Raw genomic sequence first — 23,483 nt, 5'->3', positions numbered from 1 at the left:
ATGGCTTGTTGTTTGTGGATTACTCTTCGTCGCCTATTTATTGTTCAATATAGTAATAATCCATTGAAATAAGCCAAACATTATTTCGATAAATCGAATTTTGTATTTCATTTTTCTATCTACAACCGCTAGAAATAATCACCGAACACTTCCAAGTTGTCTGGGAGGAACTTGATAACTTATCAGTGCAAAAATGTTCATTTGTGCGAACCTTCTGACTGCAATTTTTCTAACTTATTACCATCGGATCGAAACCTTTCGGAAAATGAAAAGCGAAATAAATAACTCCAAGCAATGGCGTAGCCAAGAGAAGGTTTTGGGGTTTAACACCATATAGCCCCCCCCACCACACAAAAAAAAAATTGGATTGGAGTTGAAAATTTATTGATGCAAACTGATTTAATTCAATATTACAATAACAATTATCTGATCCGTAGATTGATAACCTGTTGTTGTAGACATCATGAGGACGTTTGATAAATTGTCGGAATAGGGTCCTGATATGTAACTGATCTATTGGTCTTGATTTCACAGTTGTCTAATAGCATCAATATCAAATTCCTGCCTGAAAACATTCCAATAGAAAATTCCAGAGTTCTATAATCAATCATAATCCTCAGATTTATTTTCAAATTTTCAGCTTTTTTCCTACACAATATTACGAAAGCTTATTAAACAATTTTTCCTAATAAGTTTGTGAAAATTATAAACTATTTGAAATTTTTTAATAGTTTTATTTTTTATTTAACCGTGTTTTTTTAATAAATAGTGACCATCGCTTCACAACGTAGTCTATTTTTCATGGCTTGCGGTGAGCACAATCTATCGAATTGCTGAACTGAAAATTATCGAATAGAAATTAATTTTTAGTATTCTTTACAGACCCACTGGTGCCCTAAGACGATTTCGCTAGATTTTTAGAGCACTGTGCACCCAGTGCATTAACGCAAGTGACGGAAGGTTATCGAAAAGTTTAGTGAAAATGAAAATTCCAGTAATGATGATGATTTTCCCAAACGGTTCGTTTTCGCGAGGTTTTTATTTGTTCTTTGGCATTAGGATTAGCGATAATAATTCAAATCAAGAATACTACTGGGAAGTCACCTTTAGAAAAAGCCGATGTCGAAGTAAAGTTTGAAACTATGCACGCATGTACTTCAGAGATAGCGTGATATCAGGAGCTGCGATTTCATTTCAACGCTTTTTTTGTGAAAAGGGCGATACTTACAAATGTAAACATAGGGCTTTTTTCTTACATGCGAATGAGGGCTTTGAAACGCAACAAATTAACCTGAAAATTTTGATTCTACGATATTGCTTTCTTAAACTAGAGCAAAAAATACAACGGGCGAAACTGTATTTTTGTTTGTTCATTTAAAGTTTCGCCCTCCACGCTCCATGCAAACAAACAGGGCGATACTTTTTTTGCTAGCAGTTTAGAGGCGAAACTGTTATTTTCGTATTTTTTAGGATTATCAAACTGATACCAGCTGTAAATAGTAACAATGATCTCTATTGAAAAAACACGGACGAAATCGGTGGTGAAGAACGGTAGTTATTGTAAAAAAACGTAAGGGCGATACTTCAATGCTGATAAGTGGGACCGAAAAAGTAAACATTCGCCAAAGGGGCGATACTATCATTTTGTCAATTTCAATAGCAAAAACAAATTTTAATTTAATAATTTCAAATACTTTATGAAGTTTTGGGTTTCGATCACTGAATCATGCAATCTAGGATGTAAAAAAACACAATAGTTCTTAAATAGGAAATAAAACCAAGTCTGGAAATATTCACTGTTGATTTTCTTTGAATGGTATCACTGCTAGTATCGCCCTTTTCAAGAAAAAGCGTTGATTTCTTAGTTCTCAGTCGCGTTGGAAATTTGAGTAAAATATAAACTTCAAATCGATTAAAAAAAATCGTTTTTTTGTTTCAGTACAATATATAACCCCTTTAGGAAAATTCAGTTTTCCCACCACAATATAGATATTTTATTAACAGAGCATTAACAATAATTCGTTGGTATGTCTATTTTATGGGCCATTTTTTCGCTTTCGCATTGATTTGGTTTGAGATTTCTAGCACTAATGTTGTCCTACGCTGATTTGAGCGATTCTCTGAGTCCTGCCACTATCCCATGTAGTATGTGTTATAAAAAACATCGCGAAGCATCAAGTTCTAAATGTTCTCAAACGATATAATATCCGAAGAGTGATAAGAGTTATAAGAAATGTCGCATCACACTGTTAGGTGGATTAAACACGTTTTACATTTCTTATAAAAGAAATGTATAGAATTCGCTCAAACTTTCAAGATTTTTTCCGAGGCCCGGAGGGCCGAGTCTTATATACCAATCGACTCAGCTCGACGATTTGGGACAATGTCTGTGTGTGTGTGTCTGTGTGTGTGTGTGTATGTAACGGACAAATTCTCATTCGTGTTTCTCAGCAATGGCTGAACCGATCTTATCGAAACCAATTTTAAATGAAAGAACTAAAAAACAGTATGAACGCTATTAATTTGTTTTTGATTCTGATGGTTAGTTTCCAAGATATGAATGTTTGAATGCGTAAAAATGGCGTTTTTTGCAGTTTTTTTAAATTATCTGCCGAAATTGACAATATAGATTAACAATTTATATATTTTAAGGCAGATTTAACGAATACCTTTCGAACAAGCTATAGATTGTAGAAATCGGACTATTATCAAAAGAGATATTTAACATTAAATTCGGACGAAAGATTTTTATCATTTCCCATTGCCAGAAATATGACCAAAAACATATAATCTATTATTAACGCCAAAACGGCTTATTTTAGGTCAATAGTATCTTCAGAGAATTTAATGGAGGTAATATGGCCTTTCTTTTGGAATTGCGCTTTTGCTGATTAATCCCCCTATGAGTGAGATATTTCCACAAATTTTCTTGGAAGTGATTATATCGAAATGATGTCTTCAGCAAATTTGTAGCTCTTACTTTGGCGAATAACTTTACTAAAGGCTTTAAATATCTATTTTGAATACTTTAAAAGTTGTGGCTTGTTGTTTGTTGCTTACTCTTTGTCTCCCATTTATTGTTCAATATAGTAATAATCCATTGAAATAAGCTAAACATTATTTCGATAAAACGACTTTTGTATTTCATTTTACTATCTACAACCGCTAGAAATAATCACCGAACACTTCCAAGTTGTCTGGAAGGAACTTGATACCTTATCAGTACAAAAATGTTCATTTGTGCGAACCTTCTCACTGCAATTTTTCTGACTTATAACCATCGGATCGATCTGAAACATATCGGAAAATGAAAAGCGAAAAAAATAACTCCAAGCAACAACGTAGCCAAGAGAAGGTTTTGGGGTTTAACACCGTATAACACCCCCCCCCCCCCCTCCCGCAACATCCAAACAAAATATTGGATTGAAGTTGAAAATTTATTGATGCAGACTAATTTAATTCAATATTACAATAACAATTATCTGATCCGTGGATTGATAACCTGTTGTTGTTAACATCATTAGGACTTTTGATAAATTGTCGGAATGGGGTCCTGATATGTAACTGATCTATTGGTTTTGATTTCACAGTTGTCTAATTGCATCAATATCAAATTCCTGCCTGAAAACATTCCAAAAGAAAATTCCAGAGTTCTGTAATCAATCATAATCCTCAGATTTATTTTCAAATTGATCTCGTTTTTGTAGAAATGTTTTGTAATAAGGGTCTTTATTTAATAGGAAGCGAAGTTAAAATTGATTTAATGTCTATGAAACATAGAACTGCTCACCAAAAAATGCATAACTTTCAACATTTGCCAATGTATGTGTGTATGTGGAAAAAAAATGTGACCTCAGTTTCTCAGAGATGGCTGGACCGATTTACACAAAGTTAGGTACAACCTTCCCATCGGCTGCTATTGAATTTTTTATTGATTGGACTTCCGGTTCGTGAGTTACGAGTTGAAGAGTGCAATCACACCGCAAATTCTCATATAAACTGAAATGAAAAATTTTCAAAATCGAATTTGTATTTTTGATGCCAAATGACTTTAAAATGCATGAAACATTGAGATGTTTGACAAAAATTGACTTCTTTGGACTTTGGTACATTTTTGCCTTTCTCATATAGAAAGGTAATGCAATCACTCTAAAAATCGTCAATCATACCGGCCCGGAGGGAGTATGCAGTGAGGGGTCGCTACTTTAAAATTAAAACTAATTTAAAATTTCTTAACAAGTTGAAAATTTTCGGCAGGACCTGGACCTCTCGGATCTTTCTCCATGATCCGCCGCTGGTTTCAAGCGATGTTTCAGTATCACATAGTATCTCAAGATCGTGGCTGTCGATCGATTGTATGTATGTGCAAATCGTACTGAACATGTAATATTCATTTCCACCATTGTATTGAACATAACCAGCCATGGAATCGTAGTCTGGACAAATGAGACAAGCACAATTGCACCACTAGATGGATTAAAACAGGTTTTTATTTTGGGAATGCATCGAGTTGAGACGAAAACGTAATATGATTAATAACGAGGATAACACTTTCCGAATGTAGAGAGAAATTTATGAAAAATGACGATTTCCATTCGACTCTAGCAGGTTCTGATCGATTTTGATGAGCATTTGATTTTTGTTGTATGACCAATTGTATGTATAGGTCAAATGTTTAAAAACAGTAATTTAAGGTCAAGATAACATCATTTTGAAACCGCCAATTTCGGAGGTTTAGTATCTTCGATGAGTTTTACAAACGTTAAACAGCTCATCATTTGATAAAATAATTTTGACGGTATATCGTCCAAGAAGTATTTATGGTGCATTTTCTCAGGTTAATATTCATGACTACAATAAAGTCGCAACAAATTCGCTAAAGACACGAACCTTGTTACTATTTTCTGGAAAATAATTCTGCATAATTTTAAAACTTCAAAAATTATGGTTTCGGAATTATGCCGTTTGGACAGTAAGCTCGATTTTCACCAAACCCCCGCCAAACCGAATTTCTGGCTACGCCGCTGACTTCAAGTAAGTAGAAACAAAGTCGTTCTACACTCGTTCACAAGAAACTTCTTCGAATACTGAATATCTATTATAATACATTGACACCCCAATTGTATCAGCCAAATATGAATTGCCAAATATGATTTTTTATTGCATCGAACTACAACAATTTTTAGGTAGCTTTCAAGAGGTTATTTTATAGACTTCTTCCAAAATTTGGCGAACCTATTCCAATTCGTATACCAATTAATTGGGATACTTAAGGGTTTATATGTTGCAGATAGAGAAAATACTGAAATTTTCAGCTTTTTTCCTACACAATATTACGAAAGCTTATTAAATAATTTTTCCTAATAAGTTTGTGAAAATTATAAACTATTTGAAATTTTTTAATAGTTTAATTTTTTATTTAACCGTGATTTTTTAATAAATAGTGACCATCGCTTCACAACGTAGTCTATTTTTCATGGCTTGCGGTGAGTACTCTCGAATTGCTGAACTGAAAATTATGGAATAGAAATTTATAGTATTATTTACAGAGTAAACTCGCCGCGCAGATAGATCTGAATTAGACCCACTGGTGCCCTAAGACGATTTCGCTAGATTTTCAGAGCACGGTGCAACCAGGGCATTAACGCAAGTGACGGAAGGTTATCGAAAAGTTTCGTGAAAATGGAAATCCCAGTAATGATGATGATTTTCCCAAACGGTTCGTTTTCGTGAGGTTTTTATTTGTTCTTTGGCATTAGGATTAGCGATAATAATTCAAATCAAGGATACTACTGGGAAGTCACCTTTAGAAAAAGTCGATGTCGAAGTAAAATTTGAAACTATGCACGCATGCACTTCAGAGATAGCGTGATATCCGGAGCTGCGATTTCATTTCAACGCTTTTTTGTGAAAAGGGCGATACTTACAAATGTAAACATAGGGTTTTTTTTCATACATGCGAATGAAGGCTTTGAAACGCAATAAATTAACCTAAAAAATTTTATTCTACGATATTGCTTTCTTAAACTACAGCAAAAAATACAACGGGCGAAACTGTATTTTTGTTTATTTATTTAAAGTTTCGCCCTCCACGCTCCATGCAAATAAACAGAGCGATACTTTTTTTTGCTAGAAGTTTAGAGGCGAAACTGTGTTTTCGTATTTTTTAGGATTATCAGCTGTAAATAGTAACAATGATCGCTATTGAAAAAACTCGGACGAAATCGGTGGTGTAAAACGGTAGTTATTGTAAAAAAAACTTCAATGCTGATAGGTGGGACCGAAAAAGTAAACAATCGCCAAAGGGGCGATACTATCATTTTGTCATTTTAAATAGTAAAAACAAATTTTAATTTAATGATTTCAAATACTTTATGAAGTTCTGGGTTTCGATCACTAAATCATGCAATCTAGGATGTAGAAAACACAATAGTTCTTAAATAGGAAATAAAACCAAGTCTGGAAATATTCACTGTTGATTTTCTTTGAATGGTATCACTGCTAGTATCGCCTTTTTCAAGAAAAAGCGTTGATTTCTTAGTTCTCAGTCGCGTTGGAAATTTGAGTAAAGTATAAACTTCAAATCGATTCAAAAAAAAATTTTTTTTTGGCACAGTACAATATATAACCCCTTTAGGAAAATTCAGTTTTGTCCACCATAATATAGATATTTTATTAACAGAGCATTAACAATAACTCGTTGGTATGTCTATTTTATGGGCCATTTTTTCGCTTTTCAATTGATTTGGTTTGAGATTTCTAGCACTGATGTTGTCCTATGCTGATTTGAGCGATTCCTGCCACTATCCCATGTAGTATGTGTTATCAAAAACATCGCGAAGCCTCAAGTTCTAAATGTTCTCAAACGATATAATATCCGAAGAGTGATAAGAGTTATAAGAAATGTCTCATCACACTGTTAGGTGGATTAAAAACGTTTTTAGTATAAAATTTAAAAAGGTATTTAAAGTTGTTGAATTTTTTCACCAATATGTAATTTTGTCATAATGAATTTTGTATTTAACAGATTTTTTGAAATATTTTTTCTTGCAATAAACGATTAATCTCCTGCAACTCAGTCACGGATAATTTTGCTGTATAAAATATGGTTCTCGAACAATAGTTATTTTAAAGTAGTGCATACAAAACACAAAATTGCCCTGGAATCAAAATGATCTGATTGCCTGTACAAAATACTTAGATTCCAATACAGATAAAACTTAACAGGTTTCCTTTGATTTTAAAACGGTCAGTCCAAATTTTAAACAAAATTTGATCAATATTGAAAGAATTGTCCTGTTGAAATAGAAGGTCAAGTTCCGGGGTGCAATTTAGTAATCAAACTTGGCGCGTGTGGATGCCATTATATTTGTTCCATAAAACTAAAGAAGGAAGCGAATAAAACTGATATAACTTATAACCTTGAGGGAAACCGTTGGTCTGCTAGTTATTCACATTTTGCTGTACCCCGTATTCGTCGTACCGCAGACGACCTATAAAACAGAACCAACGACTATTTTTAAACTACAGATTTAAATGATAGTATAATCGGGTTTCTCAATCGACTCTTTTATATCATGCCATAAACTCTTTGATTATTTATTGATCCTCTCCTATGTTAAATGTGCCGCTGGGGTGGGTGTCTGACAGGTATAGTTAATCTTATTATTTTTGGACAATGGTGTTATGTTCATATTTCTCCGAATTGTAGAAACACGATATAAACTAGTAGACACTTTCTCTATGTTACTTTAGTTAACATCATGTATTAACATGCTTACAAGGTACAAGGTAGGTATAAATTGCTCCATCATGATTAAATCTGTTATAAAAATTACTAGTCTACTGGGAATGACTGCAACAATCCTCTTATTTCGGCAAATGTCCACGGGGGGCATTTCAAGGTTTTTTTACAGATCAAAACGAATGAAAAACTGGTTTCAAGTATTTTTTTAAAGGAATGTGAATTTTGATAGTGACTGTTCCCGAGCTAGACACGTTTCGCAATATCGAATGGATGCAAAGTTTTATGGTCGTTTGGCAATAATCTGCACTAATGCTTAAGACAGATGATGAGCGCAGAGTCCAAAAAAAGATAACCTTGCATAATGGCAGCACATTGATAGTCTTTCAACCGGATTTAAACATTTCCTAACAGCGGTTGTTGCTAGTAGGTTCAGTACGTTGTTTGTTAAATTCAAACTTGTTATTTTAGGTTGTTTGTTAAATTCAAACTTGTTTTTTTTTAATTTTTGGAAATGGTTTCTTTCATACAATTTACAATAATGGATTGTAGATTATTGAAGGTTTTTCCAGACATTTTTACCAAAAATATCTTATCCTCTAGTTCTGCAATTATCAATCCATTGTGCGTTTTGCTCTTCATGCTAGCCGACAGGACAGTACGACTGTTTTATGTTGACCCAAAATCATAGACCAGACAAATGTGCAACTATATAAAATGAATAAAACCTATCGCTCCTATATGCCCTGGCAGACTCGGCGAGACGATTTTGTGAATGAACGAAATTTAAGACGCCACTCCGGAAGGAGGTTCACGATCAGCGTCACTTTTTTTTTCGAGCGCCGTAGCACGTTGGATTCGCCAGTCATATAACCCCGAAAATTATTTACTTTCTCAGCGCGTAACAGTGATGATGCTTTCGCTGCCTGCGGACATAGCAAATGGAGAGGAAGATACAGTCTGTGTCGCGGTTGTGTGAAAGGTCTTCCTACCCACCAGCCGAATGAAGCATCACGATTTAGCTTCTATCGCTACCTCTTTAATGTTTCCGTTGCTTCAAGTATGAATGGTATGGTATCGGGAGGAGGCAGGACGCACTGGTTTCAAAAGTATATAGAAATAAAATGTTTCGATTTATTTTTTGGGGCTTTGGGGGTTTCCGTTTTTCGGGCACCAATAATCGCATGGTATACCCTATGCGTATCCATTAGAGGAAAGTGGATATATTTGTTTCCCTGTCCATATTTCACGAGCCAATGTCATGGCAGAGAGTATGACATCAACCAGGTCAATAGCGTTAAAGAAGTTTATCAATTTTCAAAAGATCGGCTTCACGAAGTAGTTTTTGGAATTTTCAATTCAAAATCTACAATTTCAACCGTTTATCGATATACATCGAAATGATGGCGCCAACCACTTGTTAGACCGCTGCTCACGTCATTCTAATGAAAACAGTTGGTAGGAAGAATGTTGTCGAAAATCCAAATATCTCGCCTCACCATGTAGCACTGTAATTAAACATCTGTGAAACCAGTTTCAGGAGAATTTTAAAGCAAGATGTTTTAATGTTCCTATTGCAACGTTCTGGCTTTTGTAAGATTATTGAAACCGGACAGGCCGAAACCTTAAGCTTTCGCGGATAGTGTCCGCCCAATGCACAATGGGCAAAAACGAACCCCAGAGGTAGTTAATTAGTCGCCACTGGATTACTGTCATGATTTACATATCATAATCGGAATTCGATTAGAAATCAAACGCAACTGGTTTGGTCCACTGCATGCACCTGTGGCCGGAGTGACGGGGGTTTGAGTACTCCGAGTATTCACGGTATTAGGATATAGAAATATTCGACTTTGATCATTTTTGTTTCAGTTTCCAAGTATAAACAATCGCGATAGACTAAAATGTTTGTTCGTGAATAATTTCTGTGGTTTTTGGAGGGAGTGTGGCCAAAGGTGAGTATGGCGTGTTTGGGCATGTTCGCGAGAAACAAATTAAATTTGGAATGATTTGCTTATTTTTCCAATAGAGGAATTCCACGAAGGTTCGTCCGAAATTTATTAAAAGCGAGAGCAATTATCTTCGATTCCGATGAAACTTTACACGTTGCACCGGTATGAAAGACTAAACATTTTCCACAGTCAATGAGATCATTTGAGAGGGATCTTTAAAAGAGCGTAGAAGTTTTTACATGCAGCATTTTGCTAAAATATTATCGATTATTGTATTTTATACAGTCAAACTACACCCAAAACTCGGCCGTAATACCTTTACGGTAATAAGAAAAAATTGCTCTAATAGCAAGACATTCACAGCAATACCAACACATTCAAATCTTCTCTGCGTCGCACTCATGTTTCATCAATTCTTATTCAATAAATATTAACGCGTCGGATTGTCTGGAAGTGTGTAGCACTTCGCTTGTCATTGTATTGCGCTTCAAGCGGAGTAAACACAAAGGGGATAAAGACGAGGTTTGATTTTTCTACACGACGCATTCCACATTTGAGGATCGGCTCACACTCGGCTAGCTTCAAAGCACAGTCAGAAAAAAACGACTCGGAATAGTGGTGGGGTACTTCGACCGGTGTTAAATTGAAATTTCTTTTCTATCACGGACGTTAACAGCAAGATAGCAACTGCACAAAACATGAACAGTCCTTCCCGTCATTTACGGGAAGCAAGACCTATGGTTTGGATCCACGTGTCCGAACCGAGGGTCCGGATCCAGACACTTGTCTGGATCTAAGCACCAAGTCTGGGCCTGGTTCAGGTCCGGACTTGGAAAGGGGAAAAGGGATGGGTTAGATCCAGGTACTGGTCCGGATCCGGTTACTGGTCCAGATCCGGGAACTGGTCCAGATCCGGGAGGTTCGGATTTGGAAACTGGTCTGGATCCGAGAACTGGTCCGGATCGGGAACTGTGTAGGATCTGGCAACTAGGCCGGATCCGGAAACTGCCCAAAAAATTTTTTTCGCTATCCAACCTACCCAGTAAAAAAATCCGTAATTCGGGCTGGTTTCTGCCAATATTGGGGTAGATTCCAGCCTGAATTTGGTTGGATATCCGAATTATTCTACATGCGAACAGAGCCGAGGTTGACACATACTGAAAAAGTGTTTGATTGTGTGATGCGCATACATGAACAGCAACCGAAATTCTTCATTCCACCGTTTACTACCTTTGCGGGAATATGAGTTTAATACCGCAATGCGCAATTGCATGGTCTGTTACCGAAAAGACAATAGAATCTTACCCAAAAGTAATAGAAACATACTCGTCGGATTTTGGGTGTACCTTGGAAAGAGTTATGGAGAATGAATATTTTTGCATCAATTTTTTTGCATGAAAAAATATACGTCGAAAAAAAAGATATGACTTGTTTCACTTAACAAATATAAAAAAAAAATAAAACAAGAATCAATTTTTTTAAATTTTTTTTTATCTTTTATCAATAAAAACATGCAGAAATTTTTTTTAAACCATTAAGGGCATATTTCTTCACCCTCGTTTAGCGCTTAAGCCATGTTTAACGTACTGGTGAACCAGGTTTAAAAGTTAAGCGAGGGTGAAGTAATCGGCCTTAACTGTCATTAAATTTTATTCAGATCTATCTTTTGGTTCCGGAGTTATAGGTTGGTTAGTACGATCCCACATGAATTTCCCATATTAGCCGTTACAATCGTAATACCTCAGAGGTTAAAAATCTACTAAAATGAACATCAGATTACTTCGATTTACAGAACTACATCACTGGTGGCCAACCCAAGATTTTTTGAAGTTATTGTCCACTATCGACAATTCCGGAAATCCCGGGTTTGGACCATATTCCTAAATTAAGCTGAACCGATTTTCACATACCATGTATCAAATGGAATGTATAAAATGCGATTGGTTGCACCCCACATCATCCTTTCTCTCCCCCTCTCCCATTCGAAGTCTCGTTGGGCACATTGACCACAATAAAAGGTTCTGGTAGATCCGGGAAATATACCAAACTCACATCAGTTTATAGGAGATGGTTGGGCTGATTTTAGCAAAATTAGTCTCAAATGAGCGACCGAAAATAAAAGCCGCAAGGATAGAATAGGCTTCGTAAAAAGCGTTTCAAATATATTAGAATATAAAAACCGGATACAAACTTCAACTATAAAAATCGGACAGGGACTCTCCTTTGTAAGGATAAAAAAAACCTTCAGTATAAAAACCCGGGTAACAACTTTTTAAGCGTTTCTTATGCTGAAGGATTTCTGTCCGATTTTTATGCTTGAAGTTTAATTCCGATTTTTATATTCTAATATATTTGAAACGGGTTTTACGAAGCATGTTCTGTTCTTGCGACTTTTATTTTCAGTCGCTCAAATGAAATGGATATTATCCTCATAGATGGTCTTAAAATTTCGTTCATATGGTTCCTTCGGCCATATAGTTCCAGAAATATAGACTGAATCGTCCGGTCACATATGAAATAATTTCCATATCATATAATTTCAGATATCGAATTCATATTTTTGACTCCAAATGCCTTCAAAATGTCAATGTAATCAAGACGCCGAGTTTTTGGTGTAATCCCGAAAAAAAATATGTTTAGCAAAGATCGACTTTTTGGGACGTAGCTGATTTTGCATCTTTTCCAATTTATTATTACCGTTCAGGTTCGAGTTTTTCATTTGGCCTTTCTTATTTTGGAAAATTGTAGAACTCGAATAGCAGAGTTGTAGCGTCGGGAGAGATGCCACACTCTCCATATCTCGTGTATAGAGTCACTTTACTACGATAATATGATATGAGTTTGTCCTTCGAATAATTACAGCACTGGAGTTGTAAAATAATCCATATTATTCACAAAAATGCTAGTACTTACGTACCTGCCATAGTACGTATATTTTGCCTCGATAGTGCGTACACGTACCAACAAAATTTTTTTTTCTCGATCGGTTTTGTAAACTTCAACAAAATGCGACAAATTATCCGCCCCTGAACGCATTAGTAAAGTTAGCGAAATTACAAACGCGCTGTCATGTGATGAGCAATGTCATACAAACACTCGAGTTTTTCGCAATAATTCAAATTCGATAGTAAACGCGATCATTCACGCATACCTAGGGCCGCGATCTCGCAACCATAAAAACATACCGGTGATTCATTAGACGTGTTGGCACTTACGAATTTACACTAGAAAACGAGTTTCAGGGAGCCATAGTTGGAGACTCTAGTGAGAACGGGAAGCTTACTTTCTCCCTTCATCTGAACCGTATACTCAAAACTAAACGTCAGAATGACGACCCGCGAGTAAATTCTAAAGCCCACACGAATCTGCCAATGACTACACAGGTATGTAAGCAAAATCAAACACGTGAATTTATACTAGCTAGCATACGCGACACAAAAACGCCCACACGATCAAACTCGTTAGCATAAAAACGATTGTGCCTTTCGCGATAATACGAATTTGGCCACACATGCGAATACGCAGTCGCGATCATTTACGCATATATGAACATGATCCGGATATCACATCAATATGTCACGTCTCGTCAATATGTCCGGTCATGTCCGGAAGCCCCTATCATTGCTCCAAGCAACTTGGATCCATACCTTCAGTCTCGCCTCAAGAAAAAAAACAAATTTATGTACTCTAGCCAATAGCCTCGGTCCAGCAGCATAGGTCCATGCTTGGTGAAGGAAAAAAATTGTAAATTTAATTCTTTTAAGTGGTTTGATATCCCTGATAAGGGCTAATTTGTTTGCCAAAGAAAATATTCTTCGGGTGGAAGATTTTTGTTCCATTTGACGCTGGTTACTAGCACGAAGCTGCACAAACTAATCGACGGAGACGAATCCTAATAACCACTTTCTCTCCCGGCGTTGGCATACACTCTCCGGTCAAGATTGGCTGACTTGTTGAAACCGACTAAAATCACAATTCTTTCTGTTCAAGATTTGCGGTACGGCGCATGAAATTAGCGGGAACCAATCACGAATGAGCTTCGGGTAGGTGTTTTCAAATCGGTTTTTTCATGTGTATGATTCTTTCCACCCATTGGAAATGAAAATGATGGCCTCTGCTGGTAGCACGTAACGACACAAACTGATTTGTCCACCTGCCGTGTACACTTTATTAATAAGTAGATTATTGGTTCAAATTGGCAACAGTTTACCCTTGAGAGGTATCAAATTTAGGAGGTCTTAATATGCAAATGTGTTGAAACCCGTGAATCGAATGGAAAAGTGATGTGAGAACAAAACATTCACTTATTTAAACAAGCATCATATTAGGGAAAGATGTGGTAAAACGCACATCCGGGGCAAAATGCACCCCTTGCTTATATCGAAAACTGCTGAAAATTTCCAGAAAAGGGTAACACGTATCAGTAAAAAACTAAAAATACTTAGTAGAAATTTTCCTAGGTTTGGATATACTTTTATATATAAAATTGCTGTCATCAAATTTTCTATTGCCGTCAGAACTATATGAACGTGTTAAAGCATGTTAAGATATGTCTGTAGATTAAACCGTAGTTGAAGAGGGGGGAATGTTAATATTTTCTCTGTGATGAAGAATTTTGTAGAACATCTCTGGAAAAACACGATTTGCGGTGTTAACTGCCATTCAAAAACTACTTTATCGACTTATTTCAAACTTTTCATACAAATTTTATGTTTAAGATACCTAACCTCTACGTTGAGTTTTCGAGATAGTTTAATGGGTTTTTTTACTCATAAAATGGTGGAATTCTTCGTGAAAAATAGCAATATTTATTTCAAATGAGTAAAAAAACCTTAACCAAAACGCAGCTTTTGAGTAAAAAAAATCCTTAACTAAAAAGCAGCTTTTTTGCGTTATTAATGCATGTTATACATTAGCGAAGCAAAAAAAAATGATTAATTCGATGCAGTACAACAAAAGATATAAACGTTTCAAAGCTTACATGACTTTTTTTCGTAAATATTCGTAATATTGAAAGGTAAGTTAGTCACGACAAAAATATAAATTGTGATGAGCGATAATTTTGATGAAAATTTGCTTCACTGGCTGTGGAAGCACGCCGCGCAGTGCTCTGTTCGCTGTTCAACAGGCGAATAAGTGTAGGTTGACGTCACTCACAGAAGCATAGTGTGCCGGGTGTCGTCTATTAGTACTTCGTCCCCGACTAGAAAGCGCAACCTTTTTTGCGATGCAATGGAATTTTGACTATGTTATACTGCCCACGATCGCAAATCATTCCCATAAAAAAAGCAAATCCCATATAAAATGAGATACATATGCGATCATAGGCAGTATAGGGTTACTGTGCCCTAATTCAACTTAGCTCCTGTATTCATCCCACCCATTTGAATACATTAGTTGGAGCAGTGTCTGCCATCTCCCTTCAACGCATTAGGTCAAATGGTAGAATGAATAAGCGTTGTACTCGACTTTTTGTTCCGCTAAAATTTTAATTTTAGTATTTTTCATTTTTCAAACTAGATTTTTTATGTTACTGTTTTATGTTAATCGTGAAATGGTTGAATTATAACTGCTCAAACCCTAACTACTTTTCGTTATATCCGATTTTTGTTGAATTTGCAATGCTCCCATATTGAAAACAAAAACGTAGTCCTACGTCAACACTACTTGTATTCACAAGCAAACGACTGGACACGAGTGATGTCCCGTTAGCATAGAAGTTCTGCGAGCATTCAGCCAACGAGAGCCGTTTGCCTAACAGAACATGAGAGAGTACCTTATAGATGATATAGATGATTCTTTTACCTCGATAGTTATTACTCTGGTCTTTACGACCTTTCTTGCAGATAAGGAATCCGAAGGCATTTCTTCTTCCATCTAGATCACGCAGTGGATCGTACAGTCGATCGCTTCTGACTTTTAGAAGTTTGACCGGGATTATGTTCTTCTTAACGGCTTTAGTATTTTCAGCTCACAGATAGCAAATTCAATTGAGTTTCTCCATAGAGAGCAAATTGAGTTAAGCCCAAATTTCTGCATAATGAGGCGCACCTATCTTCATTAAAGACAGGTACGAACCCCTATTATGCACAAATTTGATTTAAACCCAATTTGCTTCCTAGGGAGAAACAGCATGTTGGCTTACAAATCAAAAAAGTTTTTATTTTGTTCGGTCGTTATCATAAAAAATCAGAACTTCTGTTCCACTGCTTGTTTTCCAATGACAACATAAAGAAATTTCTAATCGATTTAACTTAGCTATAACTTAGAAGTTTATTTTCATCGTATTGTTCAACTCCACCGTGCTGAATCATACGGACATATCTGACCCAAATATCCGTGGTTGCAATAATAATACTCCTCTCCGTGTCATAACTCCTATCGGTACCTCAGTGTGTCAATTGCGAGTTAAAAAAATTATAGGCGAACAAAGCCCCCCGAAAAGCTCTTAGCACACAAATACAAATTTTATATACGTGCCTAAAATAATTTCCGCAATAAAACTAACTAAATTCAGCAAATGTAACGGTGGAAGTAATTCATAGCCTAAATTTCAAAGTTATAAGTTGCGCGTTTTTCGCATTGGGTGATTGTAAATTTAAAGTATTCGAAAGTTCACTACCCCCTCTCTGAGTTGAAATAGGTTCTCGCCGTTGTTGCTCAGTTTTGGTCCAACTGTTTCAACTTGTCTGTCAATGAAATGTGCTTGTCTGAATGCAATAAAATTTGCGGGGTCGCCGACGCACAGAGAGACCGGATCTAAAAAAAAACGGTCGAAAGTGTTTTCTGATGTTTGATGCGGATTTCGCATTTTTCTTCATTCAGAAAAGGTTCATGAAATTTTTTTTTTTCGCACCTTTTAGAATATTGTTGTTTTCTATAGGTCAATAATTACATCATTAAAAAATAACCTTTGATTCACATTTATAGGCGCCGCTTCGCTGCGAAACGGCTTATAGTAGCCGTGTCCTCTATATCAATTGTTGCGGTTGGCTAGCGAGCTCCACTTATTTTTATCCGGCATTTTTCGTCTGCCACTCATTTTTTATGTATTTCTCATGCCACTTGTTTTTTCTCTCTTCCCATAACGTAGAAAACCTCCTGCCACGGTTCGCGTCACGCAACCAAAACGACTCGATCGCCATCCAAGTGAGCAGACGATACACCCACCAAATCATCTCGCGTATCTACAGCATCTTTCTGCGTGAGATACTAGGATATCGGAACGTGAAACTGGTTGATCTCTACGAGCGGACGCATGAAATCGAACGAGAGCGGCTGTTTGTAACACTGGAGAATCTGGTTTCGTGAGTATTTTAGTCCAATTTTTGTTTATGTTTTTGAGTGAATATATGGCCCATACCCACAGCTAGGAAGCCGCCAGTTCAACAAACGTGCAAAAGGCGATGCGGGTCATTTAATATAATATAATCATTTTAATTCGCGCTATCCTCGATCGAAATACATAATTCAACATATCTACACCAGACATAATTTAGACGAAACAGGTTCTACGTATATCCTATTGTTGTCTATGAAATAGATGACGCCGTTTACAAAGTTCTGGTTTTTGTTTTGTTTTATTTCTTCAGGATTGCTCAACACGACATTGTGCCTAGATTCGATTAGCTGCAATATAAATTAGATCGAACGAAACCTGATCTTTACTCTTTCGAAACGCAAAATATCAGAGTTCGAGGAATAAATTTTCAAGTCATTTAAATGAAATAGTATGTGCGCGCTAAGTTTTTTTTAAATTCACCACATTGCTACCTAAATGACGGCAACACTTGATAAACTATCAAAATGAGCATCGCTTCGACGAATTAAGGGGGCATAGGTGTTTCTTTTTCCCAAAAAAAATCGATTTGTTTCATTTTACACAAATTGAAATATTAACATTTTAGGAATAAATTATTAAAGCTGCTTAAGCTAAGCATCCCTTCTACAGTTGGCAAAATAAATAAATTTTGGTTGAAACTCTTAATAATTTATCTAGTCTTTGATCCGACTTTTTTTGTAAAATTTCAATTGTAAATGTTGTTTTATGCAATTTAAGTACATTTTCTGAAGAAAAAAAAACATATTTTTTGCTCGAAAGTCACGGACTAGATAATTTAATATGCTTCAAGACCCTTATCGATTTTTTCATTTCCGATGAAACGTACAACGTACATGGTACGGCCCTTCATCTATTTTTTGCATTGGCAGCTTCAAAAAGTCGAAGGAGAGAAGGTGTTTTTGTATGCAACTAAAAATTGTTATTCAAGACTGATATGTGTTTTGTAATATGCACAAAACCTTAATCCATTGTGCCTTCCCTTTTTCGATCAATAAATAAATTTAAAATGTGTCAGAAAACAGGGTACAAACTCCTATTCTCCTTTAAGAATTTCAAAAGATAAACGTGGCAGCGGGAAGTCTGTTAATTAGAAGAACATCCAATTTTGATTTATCGTATAGATTCTCAGGTTGCTAGAGAGGTTTTAATTGCGAACTAATCTACCCGAGTTTGTTGCGATGCTGTAGCCTTGCCTCACATCTAGATGGGCTGTACAAGATGGTGTATGTATATCTATTTTATGAATTGATAGCCCCAGTCCTACGACTCGATGAAATGAAAACTTTGGGAATTTAGGATTCGGTGGCTTCATTCACAGATGTAAAGGGTGCGTCATAAAAAGCAAAAAAAAATCTTTAACTTAAATAAAAGTGATTCTATCAGGACTATTGATGAAATCAATGATGTTTTATATTTGAGCTTGTTTATTCGACATGTCTTGAAGTGTGTCTTAGCGTAAACAAATGCTCATATAATAGTATCGAAAAGAATCATGTTTGAGCTACACTGCCTCTTTATGCATAATTGTATCATATGTATAGCGAATCCCATAGCCCATGCGACAGTTAGGCGTATAGCGGCAGTACTGGTGGCCACTAACAAGTTTTCATAAGGTCCTTTTAGATGAATGATACGAAGCATGCTGAAAAACGACATTCTGGCTCGTAAATTTGTTTACGACAAATCGAGATCGTTTAGTTCGTCAATTTCAGTCCGTAGACGAAGCTTTGATATCGATTATTAGAATAAGCGTGATTTTATAACGACAGTTCGATGAAAATCGCATTGATGCATAAGTGTTCGATCGGAAATGGTCGTGGGGCACAAACAACTTACATTCATTTAGCTACAAACATTCAAATTCACCAAAATCGTATTTTTGTCCACATTCAATCGTATTGTACTTCAAACTTAGTCGGATTTATAGCTTCTTAAAGTTGTTTCTATGTGTAGAAATAGACATTACACAACACAAACTTAAACACGACTTCGATATACATCACATCGACTTCAAAAAGTTAGTTACGATTTAACATATCACAACAAATATAAACACTGATTTTACGAAGTCTTTTACGACTTCTCTCATATGTTTCAATTCACAGTGCTGCATATATGGCGAAGATATACCGTATTAACGTTTCTCCACTTACAGATGAAGTATGATTACGAAATATTGCCTAGTTCCTCATGATTGAAATAAGTCTGTGTAGTCGTCTCTATGCTACAACTCAGACGTCGCAAGTTCGAATCCGACTTTAAGATGTGCAAAATATCGAAATATGTTTCTAAACGATGCTGGTAGCGGCCACAATATGTAAACACATGTTTTTAATGTCTATTTCCCTTTTTGCATATTTTGCTATGTTGAAGATGATTGATGTGCCTTATTGCAGTTCTTACATGCTGACCTTCTTTATCGACAAAATATACTTATTCGTATATAGTGTTCCGGAATCGTATACGAGTTATTGATATGGTATAAAATGTGAGATTGTGTCGATGCATCTGTAAACGTTATCTCTAGAATCGTTTTAATACGAGAAATAATCACATTCAAGGTGTATATTGCTGGCAGGAATCGTCAATTTCAACAGCTATGTGCGAACATGGCCTCCAATTTGCTACGCATATGCGCTTTTTTCTTTTAGTACGACTTACGACTTATAAACACTTATTATTCAGTTGTAACTTGAATATACCATCAAATGGGCTGGCTGGGTAAACATCATGTTCAATAGTGACATAACCGGGAACTTCAGTGATGTGGGGAATTTCACTCTCCTAGCATTCAGCACGGTAACATACAAACGCTTAAGACCTTCGCGATTATCCATTCGGTCTTACCAGCCTAGGTCCATGCCTTCAGTTGGACAAAAAATGGCGCTCATATTCACTAGACAACACGTTCCATTGCGACATAACCGGAAACTAGTGATATGAAAGAACTTACTCTCTTCTAGCATCTGTACCATGCACTAAAAATTAAGCGGTCCGCGCTTATGCGAATTGCGAACCAATTATATAAAAGAAACACACGAAATGACATAAACGCTAGCACTTATAAATTCACAAACGCCATTTCAAGAGTGGACCTTGGCGACATGACCGGGAACTCTAGTGATATGGAAGTACTCCCTCTCTTTTAGCACCTGAACCGTACACCGACAACTAAGTATCAGATTTATCGGTTATGAAATCGTATGCATACACGGGAAGTCACATACTCGCTAGTGTCCACGACTTACAAACGCACACGCGATCGAACACGATAACGTACAGACGTTCGAGCCATTCACGATGGTACACGTGATCGCGAAGTCCCTACGCACGAACACATCTGAACCTATAATGAATATTACATTCAGAATCACGGCCCGCTGCAATTGACCTTAAGCAGTGTTTTAGTTGGTGACATTTTATTTATTTATTTATTTATTTATTCTTATATTTCATCTGACCTATGTTGGTCTACATGAAACGTAGTTTAATGGGAAAAGCCCATTTCAGGATATACTTCAGAAGCGATCCTCAAATGGGCGTAAAAACATCTTTTCATATATTCACACCTGATTACAAAGGATTCACAAATATTACAAAAAATGAATCTTAAAATCTAAGTCAACTTTCTTAGTCTATTTTTGAAAACATCACAAGATACAGAAAAGTCAAAATGGTCATAAGCACTATTAAAACATTACACATCGCCCTAATGGGTTCGTTTTGACCGTACTCGGTGCGTTGAAACTCGAGTCTTAAAAAGTTATGCGATCTGAGACTTCTCAGGGGCACATTGACATTTATTTGTGAGAGAATATCTGGAGCATCTATTTGACCAGTTTATATCTTCCCAACAAATACTGCTCTAAATGTGTTCCGCCTTTTGTCGTCCATATCGAGCAGACGACAGCGATCGATGTTCGATGGTAGCTCTGTTGGGTTACACCACGGCAGAGTTCTAAGAGCAAAAAGGAGGAATCTTGCCTGCACTGCTTCTATTCGGTTGATCCAAATGCTCGTGTAAGGACACCAAATGGGTGCTGAAGCTTCCAAGACAGATCGCACAAGTGAAAAATAGAGTGCCCGCAAACAATATGGATCAGTGAACTCTTTGGCGATTTTTATACTGAAACCGAGATTTCTATTTGCCTGTGCTGTAACATGAGAGTAATGATTTCTGAATGTCTGTTGTGAGTCCAGAAGTACACCGAGGGCTCTGACAACTGTCATTCTCTCTAGAGATTCCCCGGAGATGGTGTAGTTCCACAGTATTGGATTTTTTCTACGTGTAAAAGATATTATGGAGCACTTGGACACGCTGAGAGCCAGCAAGTTGCGATTACACCAACTACAGAAAGCATCTAAGTGTTGCTGTAGTTCCTTGCAATATTCTATTGACCGCACAATAAGAAATAGTTTGAGATCATCGGCATATATAAGTCTACACCTAGGGGGTATAACAATTTTCCGTCTCATCTGCAATGGTAGTGAGTGATTCTAAAGGGGAACGCTTCCGAGAACCTAGCCCTACAGCGCCAGTAGGATAAAAATATGAGTCATCTTTTGGATAGAAAATTTAAGCTCCATTTTTCAATGCATGTAGGGTGCCTACAATAACTTATGAATGGTGAGAGATCTAGGAGAGTGCACTACAAACTTGTAGAGCAGATGCTGCTCAGTAAATCATCTGAACATGTCTATTGGGTTGTCCCAAACAAAATCAATGTTCATGAAGTCATGATGCTCAACCCTAGAATGAAAAAAATGTACATTTGAAGCATTTTTGTAAAAGAACTAATTTTCCTAGAAAATCACCTAGAGGTTCCGCAAGTTCGATTTTTGAGAAAAGAGTATTTTTCAGGAAAATTTTCGGTTTTCGTAACTTTTTCAAGCCCAACTTTTGTTTAGTCATTGTTGAAGTAAGTCCACAAAAACATGTTGGCATTCTTGGTGTCCAATAAAAAGCATTCTTCTTTTTCGTAAGACATTTTCTTATGTAGAATATACTATCCTATTCTGAAGTAGGTATTGAGATATATATGGAATTCTAAATGATCAACTTTTAATAAGATGTGATTTCAGTAATGATGCTAGAACCTGCATAACATTCTCGATTGATTATATTTATTTATCACTGTGATTGTATGAGTAGTCTCATAATAACACAATAAAATTGAAACCATTCCATGTGTTATCATATAAATGTACCATGGTTGAAGCTTTGGAAGAGTTATTTTGACCTTTCCTGCTTTTGGCGGTAGTAAGTAACAATTATTTTTTATCAGAATCTTTGTTCAATTGTCCACATGAAATTACTACACTTCCAACATGATCATCGCTGTTAGTTGTTTTTTATTTTAACATCAAGGGTCACGTGCCTTTTTCGGAACTAGATTTCAGATTGCTACAATTCAAAGAAAAAATCGGAAGTTTCAGCGGTCATCTAGTAGGTGCACTGCTTACTTTTGTGTGTGATCTTTCTTGGGGTTGAATTCACTTTACTGTCTTTTGCTTGTTCAGCTCGCTCTCTCCTTCGTCCTCGTGTACGTCCATATCGTTGTTGCTAGAGCAACTTTGGTTTTCACTGATGGTTGTTTTTTGATGCTTCTTTTGGTTCAGAGTGACTGTCTTTTTTGGTTATTACTTCGCTAAATGTACTGGATGTTGGCTTAGGGTTATCTTAGATTATTGTTTGATCGCCTGTCTGTGATTTAGCAGTGGAAGTTGTGTTCCAATGTTCCTTTAACGAAGACTCTTAGTCTTCCTTGTATCAATGCACTGCATTCGCAAAGCAGATACTCTGATGTTTCACTTTCAGATCCGCACACGCGTTATGTATCGTTTGTAAACATACCAAAAGATGATATTTACTCAGACAGTGTCCGGTAAGTAGTCCTGTCATGATGCATAACTGTTTTTTGTTTAGTTTTAGCAACTCGAGGTATTTTCCCTGTTGGGCGAGATAAATTCCTTTGATTCTCATAGTCCAGATATGGTTTCCCAATTGTTCTTCATACCTGTGATTTTCAACTTTTCCAATTCCATTTTGAGGGCGCTCGATGAGATTCCATAGAATTGTTCTGGGCCGATCTTCTTGCAAGCTCATCGGTTTTTTCATTCCCAACAAAATCCACAATGTCCTAGAACCCAGTATAAATTAACATGATTTTTCTAATTCTATTGTCGGAGTGCAAGAATACACTACCATATCATTTTTGAGCGACATGCAGGAGTAGTTGAACAAAAATGTAGATATGTAATATTTCCCCTCATGAAGATTACAACATGATCTACAAATTTAATCACTTCGTATCCCATTTCAGTTAATGATTTCAATAGCTCGTCTACAACTAATGGCTGCAATAAGGGTGATAGACCTCCACCTTGGGGACATCCCTTATTTATTTTCATAGTCAGTATCGTGTTGTATTCTATTGCCAACAAC

The 23,483-nt window shown here is 36.4% G+C and overlaps 1 protein-coding gene across 4 annotated transcripts in view; it reads left to right on the top strand.

The window, feature by feature from the left end:
* LOC131678253 (uncharacterized) overlaps positions 1-23,483 on the top strand; it is a 307,356-nt gene that overhangs the window by 226,781 nt on the left and 57,092 nt on the right. For all 4 annotated transcript variants that reach the window (XR_009303610.1, XM_058958264.1, XM_058958265.1 and 1 more), the window contains one exon: positions 16,790-17,003. Coding sequence is in view for 3 of the 4 variants with exons in the window: in XM_058958264.1 (XP_058814247.1) it covers positions 16,790-17,003 (214 nt within the window). In the remaining variant the exon portion in view is untranslated. The remainder of the gene's footprint in view (positions 1-16,789; positions 17,004-23,483) is intronic.

This window comes from Topomyia yanbarensis, chromosome 2, assembly GCF_030247195.1.
Source record: "Topomyia yanbarensis strain Yona2022 chromosome 2, ASM3024719v1, whole genome shotgun sequence".
Lineage (NCBI taxonomy): Eukaryota > Metazoa > Arthropoda > Insecta > Diptera > Culicidae > Topomyia > Topomyia yanbarensis.
This window is presented reverse-complemented; position numbering and strand designations above follow the sequence as displayed.